A 15,956-nucleotide genomic window follows, 5' to 3' on the forward strand; every position below is an offset into this window, starting at 1 on the left:
TGCGGGGCTCAATCCCAGGACCCTGGGATCAAGACCTGAGCCCAAGGCAGACACTTAATGACTGAGCCACCCAGGCGCCCCAGGAACTTTTTTTTTTTTTAAGATTTTATTTATTTGTTTGACAGAGAGACAGAGAGAGAGGGAACACAAGCAGGGGGAGTGGGAGAGGGAGAAGCAGACTTCCCGTGGAGCAGGGAGCCTGATGCGGGGCTTGATCCCAGAACCCTGGGATCATGACCTGAGCCAAAGGCAGACGCTTAACGACTGAGCCACCCAGGCACCCCAGGATACAAATTTTAAAGAAAGTTTCATACCAGAAATTTAAGTGTTGTTTTTTTGTTTTTTTTAAAAGCTAAGTGTTTTTAAAACCAAGCTTAGATGAGCTAATACTAGGAATATGGTGATCATCCTTTCTGAACCAAGAAACTAAGACACATGGTCTTTACAAAGAAATTTTTCTGGTTTGTGAATTTTTACACATGTGAAAAATACTATCATGGCATAAATTAAAACACATTTGATTGTTCATACCCAATTAAACACTTGTTGAAAAGAATAAAGGGCCATCTCAAAATACCAAGAACATATACATATTAATGCTTCTATAGACTAAGGAATAAAGCCATCTTTTGTAGACAGTCTTAAATCAGAAAAAAAAAAACAGAAAAAATAATACAAACTCCTATTGAGCAGTTATGTGGTTTGGCAGAATTGAAAGTCTTATGCGCGCACGCGCACACACACACACACACCCCTACTGCTCTGACCTTATGTTTCTGACACTGCAGGGGGCTCAGGTCCCCAAGACTCAATGGTCATTACAGAAGGATTGCGGCATGCTTTGCAGGTAGAACAAGTCTGCCTTTTGTTGCAGAATTCTTTTTTTTTCCAAAGGATATTGAGAGAATATTTCCTTTTGGGTATTTAGGTTGTAAATCTCAGACATTTCATTACATAAGAGTATCCAGCAGTAGGGTTTGCAGAGGTTTTATATACTTTCCAGAAATTAAGCGCTGTTCACTTACAAGTTTTCCCACATCAGAAAGCCCAAATTGTAAAAATTCAGGCCTGCAAAGTAGCTTACTCAGAGAGCTTTGATGCATTCTCGACCAGTTTTCTGTAAACATTTTATTCTTTCGGTGTATTTAAATTGGACCTTCTTTAGTCTGAGATACCTTTTAAGACTGCCTTTGTTAAATGAAGTGAGATCAATTTGTATTTTAGCTTTCATTTTGCTTGGGATTCTTTGGGCTTCTTTCATTTGGCAAGATGAGAGAAAAGGGCCTGGCCTGTTTGTTATCTTGGAAATTTCCAGCCCAAGAAAGTGTACAGAGGCACAGCTTGCAGGGATTCTTAGGTGACTAGCTAGCTCTTTTCCTGAATTATTAAGCTACATTAAAACAACAGCTTGGCACAGTTTGGGTTTTAGGTTTTCATATCTTCTGAAAGATTAATATCCTCACAAGAATGATGATAGGTCGGATGTCTCCCTTTAGTGCCTTCTGCTATCAGGAGCGTCACACTCGTCTCTATTCTTGTACCCCACCTTCTTTGACATTTACCATTATCCCAGATTAGATGTTCACTAACTTCCTGAAAGTTTTCCTCTCACAGCTTAGCTTCCTTCAGTGTGAAATTTATAAACCAGTGTAGAGCTGCTCTTAAAATTGAATTTTTGCTAAAGAACTATCATAAGCAACCAAGACTAGAGTGAATTTTTATGTCCATTTTTCCTTGTAGCTTTATTGCAATCATGACACTGGCTGTGCTGTTCATTTTGATTTTGGCATGCATGGGTCAGTTTGGAGTGATTGACATAATCTTATTTAACAAACATATTATACCCTTAGGTTTATTTATTGATTACATATTTCCAAAGCTTCTTGAGGGAATCAAATACAAAGTCAGTATCATTTTCAAGTAAAGATTAGGGATATGTTTCTTTATTAAATATTTATTGAGAACTCTTTTCTGCTGGCCTGACTCTCTGAAAACATATTAGATGTAGTTCATGCTCTTAAATAGCTCCTACTTTAGGGAAAGGAAAAGGTAGTTGGCAAGAGGGAAGAGTTAGAGCTTGGGTTGTTCTGGAAGGTTGAATGGGCATTCCCTAAACTGAAGACAGGATTATATTCAGCAGACGCATGGAGGTGTGAAAAAATATGGCGCCCGAAGGAATTTTGAGTAGCTGTTAGTAATATTTACAGATGAACTCATAAGTCCTCTTGTTTACCTAACCTCATTTTATTAGTCTCCTGTATCTCAGGTGCGATAGATACTTGAAATAACAAGATTTGCATTTAATTAAAAAAAATTCTACAATTCAGTTCTGAATTAGAGTGAGCGCTCCTTCTTTGCACTATAAATGTATATTTACAAAGGGCAAGGTCTTTCTCGCCGACTGGCCACGAGGATTCTTCCTTCTCTGAACTCCTGTAGTGCATGCTGCCGTGACACGAGGTGGGCTTGGGCTTTGCAGTCAGGCGTGCTAGGGTTCATAGCCCAAGGCCACCACTTACACTTCCTGGCTTTGGGGCCATGAGCAAATTCCTGTATTTCTCTAAGCCTCGGTTTCCACCTCGGTAAAGGCGGATACTACTACTTATTTCGTGGACCATTCTGAGGATTACGTGAAATAATACATGTGAAGTGCTGAGCACATAGCACTCAATTAAAAATAGCTCTCATTACAGTTAGCAGTCATGAGTCACCCAGTAACGCTGCAGACTGTAGCTTGTTTTCATGACTTACCTGCCTCGTTTAGCTCCACGTCTAGTGTACAGGGATCCTGCTGTATACTTTCTGCCCCGTACGCACCTTTACTCACCCCCACCTCTACCATCCCTACTCCTGCCCCAGCCAGGCCTGGCACACGTGGCAGGTACTCCCTACCTCTTTATAATTAAAGATACAACGCTAGGTAGCAGCCTTGCGGTGCCTCTTAAGATCCATTATTCTTCGGTATTTGGGGTATGAAAGTTTCCTTATGGGTTCTTGCTGTGGAAAGCCAGAGGCACGATGGTAGGGAAAAAATCTGGGTCTGGTCAAAACTTGTTTACCTTAGGCCAAAGACTGTTATAAAACTCACAGAACAAAAACAAAACAACAACAAAATCAGGAGTGTTGTGATTTAAGAGTGAGCTGTGGAAGTTCATGCCCGAACAGAGCTGGAGTAAATTCTAAGCATGCAAAAGCACTACTTCAGAAATTAATTTTGTCATGTACATCGAAGGATGATTTTTGATAAATCACAAAAAACTAACAATACACAAGTAATAAACTTTGTATTATAGTGAAACCCCATTATTAAAAAAAAGCACTTTTGCGTTTTGTCCTCCTGTGTATACGGTGTATCAGAGCGCGTCCTTCATACACACATGCACGTGTGGTGCGCACTGGGCTTCTGGGCGGGAGGCTCCCTGGAGACAGCCTGCAGGTTGTTCAAAGCCAGGCTCCTGGCCCTCCTCAGAGCTTGTGTCATTCCATCAGGAGCCTGCCTGGAGCCAAACTGCTTTGTTTTACCCCAGCTTAAGGTCTATGTTTCATTCCAGTCTTCTTGGTAAATATCTGAAATACATGCAGCCCTGTTTGCTTCGGTTGGAATTCTGAGAACAGTTCCATGGATTGACTTGAAGGAATCATAAACTCAAAGTGGGATTAATACTAGGTTTTGCATTAGGAAGGTTTTACAGGGGGCTGATGGAAGCATAATTTGGCATGACCATAATTTGAATCAGAGGAAATTTCCCATTAGAATTCTCACAGGATTCATTTAAGCAGCAAGATGTGTTGAAATTGAATGGCCTCATACTGACTTCACCCATACAAGCTGTTATTTGATTGTCAGCTTGCTTGCTTGACTACCTTCTCACTCATCTGCTGAGAGATTACTGCATCCCCTGAGAATCTGACTAGAGTCACCTCTCCCCAGTCTCGAATCTACTCTTGGGTAGAGACAGAGTCACATCAAGAAAGGATGAGTATCTTTGATGGAACTAAATCAGTGCCCTAGATGCTTTTGACTGCCCTTGGTGCATTTTCTCTATTGCACTTCTGCTGACCTTCTAGTGGCTGGTGTTGAAGGTAAGGAACGGCATGTCGGTGGCATCATTCGACTCTATCAAGCTTCCTTGTCGTCTTGCTAAATTCCAAAGGCGTGTTCTTTCCTTATTCTGGGCCACTATAAAAACATCACCTTTGACAGGGCATCAGCCTGACGCACCTGTCCAGAAGGGATGATGTGTTTGAGAAATCCTGCTTGTAATACCGGATGCAGAATTAGGAGTGCTCAAGCGTCGTGTGTACAGAATTGAAGCTTGTCCTTAAACACTTTGGCAAGTCTCTCAGATGGTTTTCTGGGGACGTTGCACGACTCTATTTCTATAATAAACTTCTGAGATGAGAGTTTCTAGCCGCAGAGGAGCAGAACTTTGAACCCTGTACCTTGGGTATGGGCCAGACCCGTTTGTTCACTGTGGGCCTCGTTGCCAGGGTAGGATGAAGCTCTGCTATACATTTTAATGTGTTTAGTTCAGCTTGACTCTGCTCATGCAAGACAGGCTCATTGTCACTCTAATTCCCATGAGGTATCACTTGTAATGAAACTTTAACCGGATCTCAGCTCTTCTCTGGGCTGGTTGATGCAGTGTAATTCAGAGTTTCAGAGTTGCTAAGGCTGTTTGAGAAGAAACCAGTTTCCACATATTCATATATTCACGTATTCATAATGCTGGGAATCTGAGGGTTTCGCTGTGGTCTGGCCCCGAGGAAACAAGCCAGATTTATCCGATTTGGGGTTTCTCACACACAGTTCACCGGAGGCCCCCCTGTGTGTGGGGTATGTGTCCTGCACCATATTGGGAGCTCACCAGGCTCAGTTCTTCTAGCAACAGAGCTACCGTTTATATTACTTACACATTTTCCCCCTTTTCCAAAAAAGGATTTAAGGTGGTAGCTCCCACTTAACCACTTTCTTTCTAGTGTCCAACAGACACTGTGTGATATACTTTACCAACACCGCTAAACCTCACAAGTTCCCTGCGGGATAAATACTGCTGTCCTCCATTGAAAAATGAGGAAAGTGAGGCACGTATTAGGTGACTCGCCCGAGGGCAGAGCTCCCACGGGACCCAGGTCCATATGAGCCAGAGCCAGTGTTCTTGCCCCGAAACCTCGCTGCTTCTCCAGCACATGCTGCCTTTTACATTCACGTTGCCCAGCCGCGTTCCTGGCCCAGGAGAGCTGCCGGGAAAGTTGGTTCATTCGATTTGAATCATGTTTGGCAGCCTTGAAGCGGGTCACTGCCCCTCAGCAGCGGTGCCTGGCACATAGCAGGCCCTTGCCTGGTTTTTCTTGAGGAAAGGCAGCGAAGTAGACAGTGTCATTCCCATTTTACAGATGAGGAAACCCGATCCCAGAGAAGTCAGGTGACTTGCCTGAAGTCACCCATCATAGCTCATGGTGGCATTTTTGAAATCGAGGGTCATCTGATGTATTTAATGTCAGCCGAATTTGTAGTTCTTCCAGTCTTCCCGTGTTTTTCACTAACAGGGGCCTGTTTCCAGAAACCCTGGGCGCGGGGGGCGGGGGGGGGGGCGGGTTACAGTCTTTTCCAGTTCCTTGCTGTATCACTTTGAGCAAATTGCTTGCCCACTCTTATCCTCGTTGACCTCATTTGTAAAAGGAGGACAAGAATACTATCAGATGGATTAATTTGTGCAGACACCTGCTTAGCTCAGTGCTGGACGCATGGCATATGCTCAAGTAATGAACGTATTGCCTCCATGTCTAAGTGTAGAAGTCTAAGACATCGTTGTATCCGGCTGAAACAGGGTGAGGCTGAAGTTCAGACTAAGAAAGTGCCCCCTTGAGGATTCAGCGCATTTCCAGAGAGCACATCCTTGAAGAGAACTCTCACCTGCACGTATGTTGATGCCTTTGCTTGCTCAGACATCCACGGCCAGACAGCAGGCGGGGTGAAAGGTAATGGTGAGTGGAGTCGAGGTGTTCGTTAGAGACTGTGTCCAGCCGCACGACATCAGCATGGTCAGATTGAGCCCATCCATGTTCATCTATTCAAGGCTGATGTGTTGATTAGCATATCCAAGTGGTCAGGGGATTCTAAGTAACCATGCTTAAGGGCTTAGTTTAGTTTCTCCTCCCTTCTGTGACCTCTGTCAGGAAGAGAGGAGAAAATCCCTGTGCTTGGTCTGTTCTCTTCAGCATAACCCACCTTCTTCATTAAGGAGCCTGTGGCTCTGGGCTTGGTATTTTGTCTTGTCCAGAAGGATCACGTTGTTGTCTTCTGATCATCTCGTTCTTTCCAAGGTAGTAGTTCTTTTTTGTCAGAATAAAAAATTAAAGTGGACATGCCTTTTAGAGGTGACTAAGCCAGGGTTGGAGACCTGTTTCTTATCAGTCAGTATCAAACACAGAAATGGGAATCAAGGGAGCAGACTTCCTTCAATTTCAAAAGGATGTTGAGAGGAATAGAAGCTCTTTGAGGGCAGGACTCACTCCCTGGGTCCCCTCAGCACCTTACCCAGAGCCCTGCACGTGGTGGTCCTCGGGGAAGCTTGCTCCTTGGTTTCAGTGGCTTCCGTTATTATTTGACTGGAAATGAAGGGCAAATTATTCATTCCCTCAACTAATATAATGCGTAGTGTAGTGAACAAGACAAAGTCACTGCTCTCATAGAACTTTCGTCCTAGTAAGGGACACAACAAATAAAAGAAATAAGAATAATTGATTACAAGGTGCCACGATCATTTTGAAGGAAGTAAAATAGGGACTGAGATCGAGAACGAGGGGAGGTGACCTTTCTAGAGAAGATGCTCAGGGAAGGCTTGCTCAAATTCTCTGAGGGGTTGACCTGTGAGCTAAGGCCTAAAGGATAAGGAAGAACTGGAGATGAACCACCTGGGCAGAAGGATCAGTCACTGGGTAGCCCTTGAGGCTGGAAAAAGTGTGGCTTGTTTGAGGATTTGAAGTAAAGGGTGGCTAGAGGGTCCTGAGCAAAGGGGAGAGTGGTAGGTGATGAAGCTCGAGGGGCCGGTGGGGCCAGAGATGGAAGGCCTTTGTAGCCCTGGTGTGTTGTTGGATTTTATTCTAAGTGCAGCAGGAAACATAGGGGGATGTGATCTGGTTCATTTCTGTATTTTTAATTATGCTTGTCGCTGTGAGATGCTGGTGGCCTGGGTTGAGGGGTTGGATTTGAGTTACTCCCACGTTTTAGAGATGAGATCGAAGGATGGGATGTGGGCAGGGGGTGGTGAGGGGAAGGAAGAATGGGATGATTCTGTGCCTGGCAGGATGGTGGTACCCCTCCTGAGATGGGGAAGACCGGGATGTGAGGAGAACAGGTTTGGGGGTGAGGGAAGGGTGGGACTCGAGAGTTTTGTTTTGGTCGGATTAAGGTGCTGGATTTCCATGAGCTGATCTGGGGCTGACACGTAAAGTAGGATCTGCCCCTGGATGTGTGAGCCTGGCGTTCAGAAGAGAATGCTGCTCTGGAGCCATACGTGTGGGAGTCACAGGACAGAGAGGATGTGTAAATGCCAGCGGACAAATAAGGTCCTGAAAGGTGGTACTTCCTTCACCTGCTACGAACAGCTCAAGCTCCCTGCACGGCCGGGCCAGAGTTGGCTCCTTCAGAAAGCTGGCTAGCAAAACCGGAGAGCCACAGGCACTCCACTGCAAGATATCCGTTTGCAATGTATTTTTGCCACCAAGGACCAGGAAGGTGAGATGCTGCTTTTGGCGCCACGGAACCATTCTCTGAGCTTGTTTTCAGAAAAATCCACGTCTGGAGTGTGACCGAGGCCTTAGCGGTGGTGACTGGCTGGCTGTGTTCTAACGGGTCAGGTGTAACTTAAGCCCAAAGCCTTAGGGCAAGTACGTGAGTCTGAAGGTGGAGATAAAGCAAGGGTGCTTGTTGCTTCCAGGTTAGATCAAGGGCAGAAGGGCTGCACAGAAATTGGATACCGAGAAGCCTTGACCGAAGACAGGCAGCAATAACTCTGTGGGAGGTTTGCTATGAGGAAAACAAGAAGAGGATGTAGAATCATGCTCATCAGACTTGAGGAATTCAGGGAAACACTCGAATAGCTTCTTTAGTGAGCAGAATCCTCGCCTCCTGGAGAGTGAGTGTGATCGGGTCGCTCACAGTTCTTTAACTGGTGATTCCGATGCGCACGATCCAGGGGTCCTACAGAGAGAAACACTGAGTCTAACAAGACCTGAGGTCACTCCGCAGCCCTCTCTTACATGGGGGGAAACAGAGGCCGGGGGGGGGGGGCAGGAGGGGCTTGTCTGAAGCTGCCGAACAAGCCAGAAAGCCAGGGCCGCTTCCCTGACCTTGATGTCTTCATAGTTGATGCTTTGTCCTGATGGATGATGAAGAGTGAGTCTCCTAATTCCCAGCTCCCCTTCCTTCGCTGAGGTTTTTCTTTCCTTTCCCCTTTCACTCTCTTGCATGAGAGTAATCTTCGGATTATTGAGTTCATTCTCAGGTGTCTGTCTCGCCTCACTAAAATGTAAGCTTCACAAGGGCAGTGATTTTTGGTTTTGGGGTTTTTTTTTATCCTGTGTGCCTTGGCCAGTGCCTGGCCCATGGTAGGTGTTCAGTGCATATTTGATGGATGGATGGATGAAAAATATTTTGTTAAACTATAAATAAGTTAACAGATGCGGGAAAATGCTGGCTCTTAGGTATTGTTAGCCTGAAATAGAGTAGAATATTTGCTTTTTTACTTGTTTGATTCTGACTTGGATCAGAGGTACAGGAACAATTTGTTTATGGACGATTCATTAGAGAGTTTTCAAAATATTAATAATAACAATAGTATTAATAGCAACAATAGCAGTTATTAACAACTGTGGTGATAACTACAGTTTATGGAATGTTTGCTGTCTGTGAGATGAATACCGTGTGAAGTTCTGTGCTGAGAACGTCATACCTGTTAACCCACCTGATCCTCATGAGAGCCCGAGAATGGCGGAACCGGGGGCTCTTCTCTAGGGGAGGCACTGAGGCCCAGAAGTGAGGTCACTTGTCCTCACTTCTGGCCTGCGTAACCTGAGGGTTACACAGCCACTAGAGATGAACTACCTGGGATCCTAAAGATTAATACCCCAGCTCCCAGTAACACTCCGTATTAGGTTTGGGGCAGTTTCTTTTCGGAGGACGAACTGAAAAGGCTAAAAATGAGGCGAGCATTGCTCTCTGGAGAGTCCCCAGGCCCAGAACACCCTCCAGCTGGTCTGAAACCACAGGCTGGAAACAAGATGTGGTTTTAGGAGCGCAGCTTTCCAGCATCCACCCCCCGCTCGGCTCTGCATTCCCACCTCACAAAGAGCCTTTCGTCTTGAACTGTTAGGCTTTTCTTGCTTCTCAGACTACCTCCCTGAAGCAGGCCAAGGCAAATTCCTGCGGCGACAGGGCACTAAACTATTCCTGGGGAGGCCATGGTAATCCTTCCCTCTCAGTCGCACCCCACCCTGGAAAGGAAGGGCGGACAGAAAGAGGCTCCTTCACCCCCTTCCTACACCACTTCCCTGTTGAGGCCTCGGGAAGGGGCTGGAGGACACGGTGATTCCATAAATCTCTCCGAAGACTTGAGTGAGCCTTTGAGTTCTTGGAACACTGCACCTATTAGACTGGTTGTAAACGCACAGAATTAATCACCACCTGCTGTGGATAATGGGGGCTTTCATTCCCACCCCTGCCAGCCAGGACCGGCCTTGCTTAGACTCAGTGACACTCCGTACACACAGCAGTGAAACCACTTAGCCCACGGCGGCAGCCACGGGGCGCACACGGGCACACTCCCAGGGTCTGGTACAGAGAGAGCGCTGTGACGCGCGCTGCCTTCTCGAAGCACGCGGTGCACCAGGCACTGTGGCAACACATTTACGGCCACGGTCGCATTTAATTCTTAAGATAAGCCCGATGAGGCGTGGGTGTCCCATTTCCATAGGGGAGAACCGCCTGGAGAGAGAGGGGACTTGCCAGAGTCTCAGCATTTGCAAGAGGCAGAGCCGTGTTTGAACTACAGATGGAGTCGGTTCTCAAACCTGGGCTTTGCGAGTCTGCTCTTCTGTGATACCAGTTAAGAGCATGAAGTCTGGAGCCTCACCGCCTGGGTCTGAATGTTGATTCTGCCACTTACTTGCCACGAGACACTGGGCACGTTACTTCCCCGCCTTCTTCCTTGGCCTGTTCATCTGTAACATGGGGATGATAATATTTGCAAATCATAGGGTTGTTGCAAGGATTAAATGAATGGATGTATGGAGAGCGTGGAGCGTCTGGCACATAGAAAGCACTATATAAGTGCTAGCTTTTATTATTCGTTTATATATTAAGTCTTGTTGTTCCCTCTGAATGATGGAAACTTAACCTCAGAGGTTTCCAACTATCCCTCCCACTCCCCGCCCAAGGCTTGTGTCTCTATTCGTAAGACTCTTGTGTATGAAGCGCTTCGAGGGGTGCCTGGTGCATTATTAGCACCCGATAAGTGTTAATGATGATCACTATGGCGGTGCCTAAGACATTTCGTGGGGCAGCATCTGATCCTCAGTGAGCATCCACTCTCCCTGGTGTGGGATCCAGAAAGAGACACAGTCACCATCCAGAGGCTCATCTGATGGGCAGGACAAGAATTAGGGGCAAGCATTATTTTGCATACACCAAGTGGCTGTTTATGCCCTAACAATGCATCGATATGTAATTCATTGAAAAGATAGGGATGAAAGTATTATTGGTTAAGTTCTTGGTCAAGGCAGAGTAAACCAAAGAGATTAGTGCTTAGAACTTGTCCAGGGATAAATTATCTGCATAGAGCTTGGGGCATGCCGTTAGTGAATGAATTGTCACTTTCCAACCACTGCCACCCCAGGCTCTGGGAAGACCCTTCCCTTCTGGGTGCCCGGACAGGCTGGGCTTCTCGGCTGTTCTGCGCTGACCTGGGCCTTGTCATGACCGTACTTTCCACTTCTTCTAGCTTAAGAGTTGGACAGTGGAGGACCTTCAGAAGAGGCTCCTGGCCCTCGACCCCATGATGGAGCAAGAGATTGAAGAGATCCGGCAGAAGTACCAGTCCAAGAGGCAGCCGATCCTGGACGCCATCGAGGCTAAGAAGCGGCGGCAACAAAACTTCTGAGGGAGGCCCGGAGTGCCCGCCTGCACACCAGCCTTGGGTGAACTCGGGCTTGGTAGCCGACACCCCTGCCCCGTCATTTCTCCACAGCACCTTCACCTTCGTGAGCTCAGGAAGTGCGCCAGTGGGAAGGGCTGCCTGCCATCAGCCTGCCGCCTTGTGTATGTATTTCAGTTGGTCAGTTATATTATTTCAAAGGATTCGCATCGGCGCTTTTAAACTCAGAGTTTTAAACCCCAGGAACAGAAACTCCAGGATGAGTGATAGCTGGGAGTGTTACATGTTGTCTTGTCTTTCTTCTCCCAATAGCTTTCGATTGTTCTTTCTGGAAGACTTTTTAAAGATATATAAATATGCACATATATATATAAATTATAACGGATTCCCCACTGGGTGTGGTGGCACCTCTGTCCAGGTACAGTTTGAAACAGTTGGGCCTCTTTTCTGTAAGATTATGGTACTGGGGGGCAGGGGGCGCTGGGAGGCTGTTGGGGTCACTCCGCTCCCAGGACCAACCTCACCCTTCTGCAGGGCTGCATTTAAGAATTAGGTTTGGGCCAGTTCTTCCCCATGGCTTCAGCCTCGTGTGGGTCATCTCTGGCTTCTGGAGCTGAAGGGAAAGCCTTGAGAGTTTGTGTTTACTTCTTGAGTCCCAGGAGGGCCTGGCATCCTCTTTGCAAACTGCCCCTCGTGGCTTCAATGCCTTCCACCCATCTGCACTCTCCCAACCGCCTAGAGTCACAGCACAGATCCTGCCCAGTGCCTTAAGAGGAGACGTGACCCAGTGCGGGGACAGGCCTGCCAGGACCTCTCCACACACACGGGGCTGTGTGCAGTCCGCAGAACACAGAAGGGAAAGTGTGTCCAGGGTTCTCATTGTTCATGCAAAGATCGCACAGGGGCATTTTGCTCCGCCTTCCTCACAGACAGGGGTAGAGTAGAGGGCATTGCTTTTGTGATCACATTCCAGTATGTGACTCTTTTCTTTTTTATTTTACTGCTGAGGGGTCTGGAAAGGATACGTGAATATCAGACTGAGATCTGTTCCCCAGGAGGCTCCGTGCAGGCCCACAGGATGCCAGAGCTGGAAGGGGCCCCAGGCATCGTCTGGCCTGACTGAGGCTCGGGGAGGGGAAGTGACAGGGTGACCAAATCACAAAGCAAGTTGAAGTAAGAGCTGGGATGAGACCAGAGCTCCTTGCTCCTGGGCCACTGATCCAAGCATTCCCTTCCCCGAGAGGAGAAACCTGTGTCCATTTGGGTCAGGTTGTCCCAAAGAGCCCTACTGAGGGAAGCTTGCTCGGGCTTGGTCTCTTCCGTGGATGACTGACTGTGGTGGGACCCCCAGGAGAGCCAGGTGGCTCCGGCTCGGCCAGTCTGCAACTCTGCGGCCTCTGGCAGACAACGCCACGCAGGCAACCTCGGGCGTCAGGCAGATCAGAGGGCTTCCCAAACCGCAGCACTGAGCCGTCCCTCTGCAGCATGACGTGTGGTCACACAGCAAAGAGGAGACCATGAGGAAAGGCAAACGTCTGCTTATTTTTCAGTATCTCTTCCCCTCAGGTGGGGGAGTCCTGATTCGGCTGCACCTAAAGATAGAGTAATTTGACTCCATAATTGCTTTTGCTTCCCAAACCTGGGAATCGATGGAATGGCAGGGACTGTTCCTCTTCTCTGGCCAGATTCTGTTCTTTGCAATTAAAGCCAGTTTTTAAAAATGTAAGAGGCAGTGGTTGGTCTGCAGGGTTTGGCCAGTTAGGCAATTACGTGGCAGAGAACAGAGGACACTTAGGGGATCCCACTAGAAGAATCAATGGCAGCTAGCATTCGTTGACCACTTAGTATATGCCAGGCACTGAGCTAGGTGGGCTTTTTATAGATGTCAGATCCAAACTTCACAATAACCCCATAAGTTAAGTACTTGATCTCCACTTCACAGGTGAAGGAGTAAGTTCAGAGAGAAAAAGGCAATGTATCTCCCAAGGCAACATGGCTAGTAAGGGGCAGAATCAGGATTCATAGCATCACCATGTGGGACCAGTATTCACAGGCAAAAGGAAAATCCTAAGTCTTTAAAATGAAGTGACCACCTTTTCTTGCAGAGAATAGATAACTCCAACTGGCAGTTTTAGGTTGGAAAATGGCTGAGTTAGTCAAGTCTGACCGCCAAGTGAATCTCACCAACCTAGCATGGAGCGTACATTCCCCCACACCATCTGCTGTGCTCGCGAATAGGCCTGCCTCAGCCTCTTCCATTTTAGAAAGGACTTTGCACTTGGCCAGACAGGAGGGGAAGTGCCCATTTCTTCCTTCCTAAGCTAGATCCAAGTAAAAGAAGATTTCAGTTTTTCCCCATAAATATTCTTGGGTCATGAATCTTGATCAGGAGTTTATTCTGTTCTAGGCATGTGTGCACCCCCCCGTGCTGGCCCAGCACAGAACACTGTTCCCCAGTCTAGCTGGACAGAGCCTCTGGCCAGGAGTCAATTTCTTTGGACCGGGTCCGTTTCCTGGCTCAGTGTATTTGTTTCCTAGTGATGGAAAGGCAGAGGGGCGGGTCCTCGTTTTCCCCGTGAGCACTAACTTCAGGATAGGTCAGCGTGCTTTCCTTGAGCCCTAAGCTTCAGCGTCTGTGACTCGAGCTCCCAGGGAACTCTGTGGCCCTCACCTCTCCTCTCCTTTTAAGAAACAATGACCCACACCCAATTGTGTCTTTAAAAAAAAATCTCAAATTCTCTAAGGATATCTTGATTGCTTCCTCATCAGTAATTTTGAAGCAAATTTCTATTTTTCTTTTTCCTTTGTCCCTTCTCCCAACCACCAGCTGGATGGATGGATAGATGGATGAATGCATGTTGGGCTGGCTGGCTGGCTGGCTGGCTGGCTGGCTGGCTAGGTAGGTAGGTAGGTAGATAGGTAGGTAGGTAGATAGATAGATGATAGATAGATAGATGATAGATAGATAGATAGATAGATAGATAGGACCAATACTCTGAAGCAACTTAAGAGCTATGACCTTGAATTCTTGAGACTGTATATTCTGACCCAGGAAACAATTATTTAGCACCTGCCAGATGCCAGGGACTTATTATACCATTTAAATTTCAGTAGCTCTTACCAATATCAGAAATGAGAGAAGTGGCATCATTATAGCTCCTACAGATATTAAAAGGCTAAGAACAATGTCATGAACAACTTTATGCTAATAAATTCAACCACTTAAATAAAATGGACAAATTCCCTGAAAGATACAAAACACCAAAGCTCACTCCATAGATCATTTGAATAGCCCTATATCTATTAAAACTTAATAGCTCTGGGAGATCTAGGTGTTATGGTTCTCATTTTACAGATAAGGAAACTGAGGCTCAGAGAGGTGAAGTCTGTTGCTCAAGGTCATGCAGCTAAAATATGGCGGAGCTCAGATTCCAATGCAGGTCTTCTGATTCTGATTCCAGTGCCCTTTCTAGCAAACCACATTGCCTCTAAAGATTGCAGCTCCTCAGCCTCTCACCCCATCTTTTCTTACATAGTGTGTTTTCATCAGGATTGTATTCATTGTATTTAGACTCCATGTTCTTTTTTGTGTTTGGGGGAAAAAAAAATCTCTTCCACCAGCTTGCACTCGAACCAACTTGGAAAAAACTTAAATGCTGTTGCTGATGTACAACTTAAAAATGTGAAGTTTGTAGCTTTAACTTTTTGTAATAAAAACTAATAACACTGGCTTAAGTGCTGACTTGAAATGCTATTTTATAAAGTTTGGATGTAAATAATCGAGGTCAGCAGTTTGTATATGAATGAGACATAGCTTCCTCCCTGCAGCCCCTTTTTTAAATTTGAGGTGCTTCTTGTGTGCTTTTATGTTAGAATTATTGTTCTCCCTACTTCCCACACATTGCCACCTTTGTTTTAAATAAACTGCCCTTTGGAACACAAGACTTTCTTCTTTTTAAAAATGAGACCTTCCATCTGTAGCCTGGATAGTGGTGTTGTGAACCTCTGTGATATTGTCTCCGTGGTGTGTTTATTCCAAAATCCAAAGCTGGGGGAGGAGGGGCAGGGTAGGGAGAAGACTTTTGTTGGACGCCTGCTGTGTGCCAGGTCCTGAGCTGGTTGGCAGGGATATAAAGATGACCAGACGCAGTTCTTGCAGACGGGACGGGGAGTCGGTCAAGCACGCGCGCCCGTGGAGACACCGCAGTAGACAGAGTGCACCGAACGCGGGCACAGGAGGAGGGAGCGACCATCAGTTCTGCCGGGGGCCCCCACAAAGCTTTTCTGGAGGAGGTAATACATCCTGAACTTTAAAATGAGCAAGAGAGGGGCACCTGGGTGGCTCAGTGGGTTAAGCGTCTGCCTTCGGCTCAGGTCATGATCCCGGGGTCCTGGGATGGAGCCCCGCCATCGGGCTCCCTGCTCAGCCAGGAGCCTGCTTCTCCCTCTCCCTCTGCCTGCCCCTCTGCCTACCTGTGCTGTCTCTATGTCAAATAAATAAATAAAAAATATCTTTAAAAAAAAAAAATGAGCAAGAGATGGCCAGGTCAAGAAAGGGCAAGAAGTGAGAGAGCGACCAGCCTCTGCAGAGGGTCTGGTGTGAGAGTCTGGACGCAGGGTCATCTCGGCATCCTTCATCCCACTGTGTTGTTGTAGGAAGCTGGGCCATGTGCAGCCCAGCATTCAGAGGGAAGCTGCCCTAGTATGGCCCGTCCTTGTCCAGAAATACTTCCCTCACCTGACCTTGGGTTCTCTTAAAGTTTACTCCAGAGCAGGGAAGGAATAGAGTTACACCTAAAT

General features: G+C 46.8%; 1 protein-coding gene across 2 annotated transcripts in view; it reads left to right on the top strand.

The window, feature by feature from the left end:
• The window catches only part of STK4 (serine/threonine kinase 4), a 97,019-nt gene extending 81,931 nt beyond the window's left edge, over positions 1–15,088 (top strand). For both annotated transcript variants that reach the window (XM_064573232.1, XM_064573233.1), the window contains one exon: positions 11,004–15,088. In XM_064573232.1, the coding sequence (XP_064429302.1) occupies positions 11,004–11,162 (159 nt within the window). In that variant the 3' untranslated portion in view covers positions 11,163–15,088. The remainder of the gene's footprint in view (positions 1–11,003) is intronic.
• Positions 15,089–15,956: the final 868 nt, after the last annotated feature.

The sequence above is a fragment of the Mirounga angustirostris genome, unplaced genomic scaffold (assembly GCF_029215605.1).
Source record: "Mirounga angustirostris isolate CCGP_5_RB_7025 unplaced genomic scaffold, mMirAng1.0.hap1 SCAF_10, whole genome shotgun sequence".
Taxonomy (NCBI): domain Eukaryota; kingdom Metazoa; phylum Chordata; class Mammalia; order Carnivora; family Phocidae; genus Mirounga; species Mirounga angustirostris.